The sequence below is a fragment of the Opisthorchis viverrini genome (assembly GCF_000715545.1).
Source record: "Opisthorchis viverrini unplaced genomic scaffold opera_v5_46, whole genome shotgun sequence".
Classification (NCBI taxonomy): Eukaryota; Metazoa; Platyhelminthes; class Trematoda; order Opisthorchiida; family Opisthorchiidae; genus Opisthorchis; species Opisthorchis viverrini.
This window is the reverse complement of record NW_008751703.1, coordinates 196,291-205,268: the sequence shown is the minus strand read 5'-3', so window position 1 is coordinate 205,268 and position 8,978 is coordinate 196,291. Positions and strand designations below refer to the sequence as shown.

The following is an 8,978-nucleotide window of genomic DNA, read 5'->3' as shown; positions in this document are numbered from 1 at the left end:
ACGATCATCTGACAAAGGTGATCAGATATGGTAAGGTGACCTTTGATTTCGGATACAACAGAAACTATTGTATTCTGTGTGGGCTTGTATCGGTATGATTTTGGAAACTACTAACCAAGTAAGCGTGCAAGCAGAGTCAATTCTGATAATGATTGGGGTCAGGCAATCACCGTGATTATGTAGATAATACGAGTGTCTATCGTTTTTGGGTAAATTCAGATGCTTCCCGAAAACAGCATATTGTTTCTGTGGAGCATAGTCTGTGACGCGCAATAACTACATGCTACCTGATGGCAATACTTATCGACTCCAAGTTACCGCACCTCTGAGGATGAGTCAGTCAGTTCGACTCCAAACCCATAATCTCGACTGCTGCTGTCCAGACCTGCATAACTTGGCAGTATCTTTGTCCTCTTGTTGTCTTCAGGTTGCATGGCAGCTACTCACCAAAAGAGTGTTGCAGTCAAACGATTATTTTATTATTATTATTTTTAAAATGACTGTGGTAATCCGAGGCTTTGATAAGACCCCATTCAGTTTGTATGTGATGGAAATCCTCTCCAGGGTGTCATTTGTTGTATGGTGTAGTTCCAACCGTTTTACTATACGAGCAGTGAACAAAGATTCTTCCATTTTCTGGAGGACCGAAATCTTTGGAATTCGCCTACTGCCATGACCAACTTGATGCTTGACATGCGTCTGTGCAGCCGACGCTTTGGGAGTAGAAACTATTTCCCACTGTTTCTTCGCCCTTGGAGAACGTACAAAAACTACTCTGCTCAGGACCTAATTGATTTTGTTTTGATTGTTACTGACAGTAAATACATGGTCTACCGAAGAGCCCCCCAGGATATTTAATGGGAGCGCTATCGATTCTAGTCCTGAATGTACTAAAGAATAATGCAAGGCCGTCGAAGTTCAAGGCGCAAACTATGTTTTCAGAGTGCGCCGAAGCATGAGTTATTCCAGTGATTCAATTCAGATGACTGACTGGTTGAAGGAGTGCTGAATAATACCAGATAAAATTTTGCCCTCCCATGAAAGATACATCATGATCAAAAGGTCGCGTCGGGAGGACACATTTTCCAGTGGATCATACGAAGTCAAAAATATTACAAAGGCCATACTGCAAGATACTGTCAGACTAACTCGGGAACCCTCAGCATGCACTTTGCCATATTGTGCCGAGTGGAATTCTGCATGTCTAGGCGTATCTACCACTGGTCTCACTTGAAAGTAAATTTTAGAGATATTTGGTAGGATAGGATTAGTCTAACGCATTCGGGATTCGTATTTGAAATGGCGCCTTTAGTCTAGGTAGGTTTTGGACAGATACCGGCATCCTGTGTGTTTCTACTACTTCGAGCTTTTTTATACCATAAATTTGGTCGTCCATTTCCCCTTATTAGGCAGTTTCCATCATTATTAACCCTCTGTTACTGCTCCGACTATGAAGACAACATCGTGAATATGTATGGTTTTCTGAGCACCAAAATTCACATTGCTCACAATGATGCATTGTCTAAAGGAGTGCGGTACTGGTTGCTAGGTTTCATCAAGGTGGATTCGCGTGATGAGTGTTGGCAACAACCGCCTGGTTTAAGTCTACTGTAGCCTCTCACAGCTAAACAACAACTTGTCCATCAAAAAATGCCACAAATGTTATTCTCTTCCTCACACTCCGCGATCACTGGTCGCCTTTGCCCACACTTTTCAAATCCTGCAACCAGCTGAGCAAGTCCGTGGGTTATGGCCCATTTCCCGAAAACATCATATAGTTAGTCGTTCGAAGCTTCACGATGAGCGTGCGAGAAATTGTGGATACTCCATATGGATGTCAACCTCTGTGTCTCCTGCGGTCTACTGACAACTGTTTAGATAGGTTTTGGGTTTGTTTACTTTGTCCCACATGTTTGCCAAAAAAGCCATATTGAGGGAACACGCTAGAGAAACACCGCATCAGATGTGAAGACTGTAACATGGTGCCACATAGAAAAGGGAATTCCACCAATGGTTTCCATTCTCGGTCTTAGTTTCTCATCGCTGGAATGTGTGAGACGGATGAATGAATGTATTACCCTATGATAGCAGTTGGTCACAAATCCTATTACTTGAAAACTATAAGGTCACCTATTACCCTTTAACGTGACTTCCGGCAATTTTGTTAGGAGGTCCTACTGTGAACTGGACTTAACACCAAAAAGAAGGAAGTTGATTGAGATTTTGTCCTTCCAGTGAGACTAGTCTGAGTTGAAAATCCGAGAACTACTGTACAGCTGTTTCCTCTCTATTGGGAAACGTCAGCAATGAGAATATCACGAAACTCAGAGGGCTTCAAACCGGTGACCTTCCGGCCAGTGGTTAAACAACTGTACGGGGCCTTTTGGAATTGACTGGCTTCACTGACAGGACAACGGAAAATTACAAAATCTCCTCACTCCACTAGAAGCACAGTTTCACAAGATGAGTGAAACTGTCAGTTAGAATTTATCACTTGAGGAATCAGTCAATACGTGACCAAATGATACGATCTGTGCGGGTAAAGAATGTGTGGCCCTATATCCTGCCAAGTGACAGCCCACCATACGCGTGTCCATCCATTAGTTGCCAAACAGTTAATTTTTCAACCGTTGGACAGAAGGTCATGGGTTGGGAAATCTGAATTTCGTGAGGTGCACACTACCAATACCTGGAGACTCAGCTGCGCTGGTCATTGCCGTCTTTCTGGATGGGGACCCCGAGACGGGCCATGTCAATGGTAAGAGACATTGTCAGACATGGTCCAGTCGCGCCCTCAGCGGCGCTCATGCATCCAAGCTATTGCCTTCAACGCATAGCTCCCTTCTCAATCCCCCCACTTGACAATCCACCTACAGTGCACTACTGACGCACTAATTTATCAGCTCCCGCCTCCAATGCGCAGCTACCTATCCCAACTCCCGAAATCATCGGTGAACGAAACTTTGGCAGCTACAGCCACTGTACGACAAGTACGCGGTTATTGCAGCTGACAATGATAATGATGATGATGACACTGCTGACGATTCAAAACAGGGTTGAAACAGCTGAACAGGGCTTTTCGGGTTTTTAGCATAGGCTGGCTTCACTGACCAGATGAAATCTAAAATTTACCAAATTTATTGACACAACAACCTGTTTTGTCTAGTAGTTGCGTTTCCTTTGGAAACATTCACAACAGCTGGCGCTCACTATGGTCATCCAATTCAAATAGCAGCATTTCATGTTATGCCATTGATTCTGTCCTTCTACCATAATGTACGCTAAAATAAATTGACGGTTTACTCTGATGGTAAAGACCATACTGCATACATAATTGAAGCGCAGTTTTGTTCGTCAGTATGGGTTAAACAGCGGTGAACTGTTCAGTCTGAAAACCATTTCTCCATGGCGTTTGAGGATCGCTTCTTTCCAAATAAAATACAACAGTTACTATGGACTTTTTGTGGAGGCATTATTTCAAATAGGATCACTGCACAACAAATACGAACAAAAGATTCGCTGTGGAAGTTGCTGTGTACTTTAACTATGTCCGTATTCTCTTCCTCTCAGCCAGAAGCACCGTTTACAGACAAAGAAGTTTCCGAAGACATTGAGACGATTCCCGCTGGAACTAGTGCTGGTACAGATGAGATGAATAAACCCCAACTGGATCCACTTCCTCCTGCCGGTCACCAAAGGGATGGAGCCATTGAAAAACTGAAGGAGGATGCTGATCAATGGAAGAAAAGTAGGCAATTACTGAGGGGACATGTGAACGAATATGGAATCTCAGTGGACGTTTTTGACGTCGACATTGCTGATAAATCATTTGACCAGCTGAGGGATGAAGTTCTCATTCACTTAAAAAGTACGTCACTGATATTCCAGATTCAACGAAGTAATAGAGACTTTACCTTCTAACTTTTCAGAACACAGTTCCAGCTCGTATAACTAGGAATCATTGAGGCGGGTCGCACATATTCTTTGTATGGGATAAGTGGCCCATAAATTAAACATGAGTGAATGGTCGGCAGCATGCAGGCGTGCTTATTTACGACGTTTGACTGGAGGTATTTTCGAGGGAGTTCGGCAAATGATTTAGGAGCATCGATTTATGGGCGAATTTAATTCAGCTGTCTTATGTGCAGTGGATGTCAGCAGTAGTTTAGTCATGGTACGAAGAAATACAGGTTACCCAGGTTATCGTAGCCAAATCCCGGTCTCTTGTAAACAGCGTTTCCCCTGCAGCCATAAACTTCCTTCGCAAATTCTCAAACTATATATATGTGACATCTGGGACGGTTGCCGAACATCAAACAACCAATCAATAGGAAGAAAGACCACATTGCATGTGGGATAATCAGAACGATGAAAGGATGAACAAAAGCACGGACCAATCTAGTGCACTGAACCACGACGAACCACAGCGCAACACAGACTGTTAACTAGTTAGTCGGATAACGGGTGAAATGAAATTCAAACATTTGGTTACGGTGCAAGCACAGTCGTCATTACGGCTATGCCTAGAGTAAAACAAGACGGAGGAACATACCTACCTAACCACACTGTAACAATGTCCCTTCGAATGACAACGAAACGTTTGCAAGCAAATTTCTGAACTCACTGAACAGAGCAACCACTGTCTGGTTTGGATGCACCCAATCTGAAAATTTCCACCACCACATCACGGAAATCTGGTATTCACTGGATTCTCAAACTTTTTAGATGCTTGACTGTTAGCACTGTTGCGCAATACGGGAAGCTCAATTGCGCTGTTTGTGGTCCGAAAAAACAAGTATGCTCGATTAGCTAGCAGTTGAACGGATAGCATTTAATTCATACTAGTGTTATTTTCCCGCGCACCCACAGCCTGGTACTAAGAAGGACGAATTTTCGTGCCCACGAGAATAAAATCGATACTCACTAAGTATTACCAACCTCGGCCCATGGCTCCGATGGCTTTAGTATTGAAATACTCCCTGAATACAAGGCTAAAATCGTAGTTATCCAGTTGCTGAATGAAGGTGCTAATGATCGGCGACATTAGTGGATCAGTTGATACAGACAGAATGCGGTGAAAGTACACTCATAAAGGTTGTGATCAGGGTACACGCCTCCATGCGGGTCGGAGGGAGGGGGGGAGGTCAAATGGGCCTTCCAAAGCGATCTAACAGATATTTCACTCATTCAATTCACTGTGGAAAGTAGGGTAGCGAACGGTTTTTCCTGATTTACTCGGTCTGTGTGGAGTAAGTTGGGCCGGACCCGTCGTTTTGCATTTCCACGAATCGGGCAAGAAAGGGACTTACGTACTGCAGAAAGACAGTAGTTCTATCCATTGTGGAGAAATTCACAAGCAGGCGAAATGATATTATAAGGAAATGGTTTCGATTTGTTATCGAACCTACTTTGAGGCCTACCTTTTTTCAATGCTCTATGCTATTCATGGTAAGTAACTGTCAACTGTGTGAGGGACATCCTCATACTAGGTAACAGACCTTTAATCACACTAAGTCCAGGTTTCTTCAAACAACGCATGGGCTAATTTGTAGTTGTTCGCAGCCAATATGAAAGTGAAGATCACTTCAGTGGTCCATTGGCGCTGTGTGCCCAACAACTTTTTCAGACTGAATTTTCTGCTGAACATCTCATCTGATTTTAGGATAGAAGAAAGGAATGGCAACAAGTAGAGTTAAACACTGCGTGTTTGTTAGAAATAACGAAGCTTGCACCCTGCTCATCGTCAGCTTAGCTAGGTCGAAGCTTGGTCAGTTGGGTTAAATATCTAATCACTTTACTGGTACAATGTTCCGCGAATGATGGCATTTTAAGTGAATGCATATTATATGGAACTTGGAAGGGGAGTTGTGAGTTATCGAGAAATACACTCATTTTCAAATCAATTTGGTTTTTGTGAGAGACGCAACTGAATCTCTCGTATTTCTCGAAAAGAGACCAATTTGGGTTCAAGTAGAATATAAGGTTGACGCAAACTCGGGGACTGCGCATACCTGATGAGCCCTAAGAAGGGCGAAACCGGTCATGGGCTGTCGAAGAGTTTTCGGCAACCTTGTGAGTAGTTTATTTTATGAAAAAGAGTTGTGGGTTTATTTTGTCAACCTTGGTCAATCGGGGGCGGGATGTCCCAGGTGGTTAGAACGCGAATTTACTGGCCGAAAGGTTCGAACCCGACCTCCGCCTCTCGACTTTTTCTTTCTAGGCTTGGGCAACCTGACAAAATCCCAGCTCCCGTGCAACCTTCAGGCGGCATGGCAGTTAGGCACCGAAAGGGTGCTGCGGCTGAGCCTTGCCGAATTTAGGCCGGAACGTTCAGAGGCTCTAAATTCATTTCAACCTTGTGGTAATAGGCAACAGTGTCGTATACAGTGCTTTCCAATAATTCGAAATCATAGAAAGGTAATATGTGAGGAAAATCCCGTACAATATTAGCTGATATAAGCGTGGGAAATCGGTCTCTTTAAAAAGCTTACCGTGCGGAACACATGTTAGCCTAATGACTGATCCACAGAGGAAGACTACTCTCATGCAAACTCAATGTTTATCAGTTGAATTTTGGAAGGTGAGGAGCATCTTGTGACATGAGGAAAGCAAAGTAGCCCTGAAAGTCGCTTACAGAAAAACAAATGTATTCTATAGTTCTGACACTGGGAATTCGGTCAAATCCGTTAAAAGCGGCTGCTTCACTGAGAAGAGGTGCAGGATGCCAAAAGAGTTTATAGAACTGCTTTTCATCTGCGTCTTTAGCTGTAGGAACAAAACTTAAGCACTGTAATGCAATGCAGAGAAAAGTTGTAGTTACTTGACCTGGGATTGACTGGCCTCTCGGATGACTAGCTTTCTCGGGAAGTGTCGAAAAGTCTTCTCCCGATTGTAAGTAGTTAAGAAGAGATCAGAATATTTTTGATTTTTACGCTAAATTTGTACCCTCTTGAAAAACAGTTTGGTTCAGTAATGATGGATCAACAAACTTTTATGTGCAGACCTGAATCACTTTCTGTTTAAGCCATCGCAGCTCATCTTCATCACTTGGTTGCGCTGACACATGATGACTTCTCAGGTTCTTTCCTTAACTGCATGTATTTGGGAGATTTTGTTCTGGTTTTGAAATTAGTCACATAAAGTTGACACCAGGAGTTCGCAGTTGATTCTGAACATGGCCTTGATGTGGACTCTGTTGCGGGTAACCTTGTCTTCCTGTTATTTGACGTAATAAGACGATGCTAGTACATTTTATGTACTCCTCTCTTCCACTAAGCACAGTGTATTTGGTTGATCAGGTCCTAAGAACGTATTGTGTGTGATTTTCAATGTGACTGATGTCATACTTGCAAATGCCTTGGTAAAGAAACAAAGATCAACTGGTATCTTTCCTTGTGTAGAGCCGTTCACGATTCCACCTTTCGAGGTGTCGCAGGAAGACCTCGAAGAAGAGGAGGAAGAGGATGCTGAAGCCTTTGAAGAGGAAGCGGAGGAATTTGCCGAGGAAGTTGGTGAAGAGGAAGAGGAGGGAGAAGAAGGCGGGGAAGAGAGCAATGAGAAAATGGACGAAGGAGTAGAAGAAACAGAGGAGGAAGTAAGTCCTGAAGCGCGGCTATATGTGCTACACCACAGATTAATAATCGATTAGGGAATCCACGTAACAAACCAAAAAGTTCTATGGTTTTGCGGTTTGCTGTGCATCAGATATATCCGTATGTAGCTCATTTATCAACATTTTCACCTGAAGAATCATGGACTTCTTTTGACACGAAGCATCATCGGTTAGGGACACAGGTCAGTAGAGCTCAATGAGAACGGGACGACCATTGAGTGACTGAGATCGAAGTGCCTCCAGCGTTGACCACCGTTGAAATCACGCACTACTGTATGCTGTGTTGCTAGCGTTAACGAACTATGACCTCAACTTTACTATCTGCCACAAATACTGCGCATTGAACTGCCGAAAAAATTCTGACTCACTTTAGCTGAATGAAGACCACGTCTACTGTTTTATGAGAAGTGACGCTTAGTCTAACCTTAGTCAGAAATTTAACGGATTGTGTTGCGATCCAGTCGTAATGTAAACCATAAGTCAGCTTAAACTAGAGTGCGCCGTTAAAAGGGTTTTCTTGATGTATATTGCAGTGGGGTGAGATGGGTGGTTAGAGCGGGAATTTACTGACCGGAAGGTCCGTGGTTTGAACCCAACCTCTGCATCTTGACTTCCCCTGTCTAGGTTTGGGAAACCTGGCAGTTCCTCAGCCCTCGTCCTTCCCTCGGGTGGCATGGCAGCTAGTCACCGGAGGGGTGTTACAGCTGAACGATTTTATATTGCACTAGTACTGCCTTTGACAAAACTTTACACTAGACACCATCCCTGAAACGAAATCACACTCAAGTGTACAGCTTCGTATAGTGTATAAAGGTTGCTCCAAATGGCCTATTTAGTGTTTGCATACATGATTTTCGGAATATTTGTAACTTTAGGAAGAAAACACCAGTCGGAATATGAATAAAAAACTTGGGCTGACAAGTTACTTCTGCCCAGTGACCTTGCATGATTATGGTGTACTTCGAGCTGGTGATCCCGATGTTGGTGCAATTTTCGACAACCTTGTGTACTACTTCTCAAGCGAGGAGGCAAGGGCAAGGTTTATGGAGTCACCGGAATCCATTCTGTCCGATGTGGAGCATCCTATTCACGTAAGTAACTTATTGAAAATTATTATTCTGATGTAAGATACCAACAATCTAAGCTCATTATCTGAAACTCCTTTGTTGGTTTAGTTGATGACGGTTTGTGGAGTCTTATGATCATATTTTAGAAACCCGACTCTATGTAATATTCCACAAAACTTGCAAAATGTGATCAAAGTTTTAAGATTATCAAATTGGTTCACCTTGGTAATGAGTTGGATTCAGGTAAATACCTGTAAATACCACCAGATATGTGATCACTAAATCACCTCTGAGGAAAC

The 8,978-nt window shown here is 43.2% G+C and overlaps 1 protein-coding gene across 1 annotated transcript in view; it reads left to right on the top strand.

Annotated features, from left to right (window-relative positions):
- Window positions 1-8,978, top strand: part of T265_03321 (hypothetical protein) — a gene marked incomplete at both ends in the record, with an annotated part of 70,198 nt that overhangs the window by 24,950 nt on the left and 36,270 nt on the right. The window contains 3 exons of the mRNA XM_009167782.1: window positions 3,486-3,868; window positions 7,299-7,594; window positions 8,488-8,703. Of these exons, the coding sequence (XP_009166046.1) occupies window positions 3,486-3,868; window positions 7,299-7,594; window positions 8,488-8,703 (895 nt within the window). The remainder of the gene's footprint in view (window positions 1-3,485; window positions 3,869-7,298; window positions 7,595-8,487; window positions 8,704-8,978) is intronic.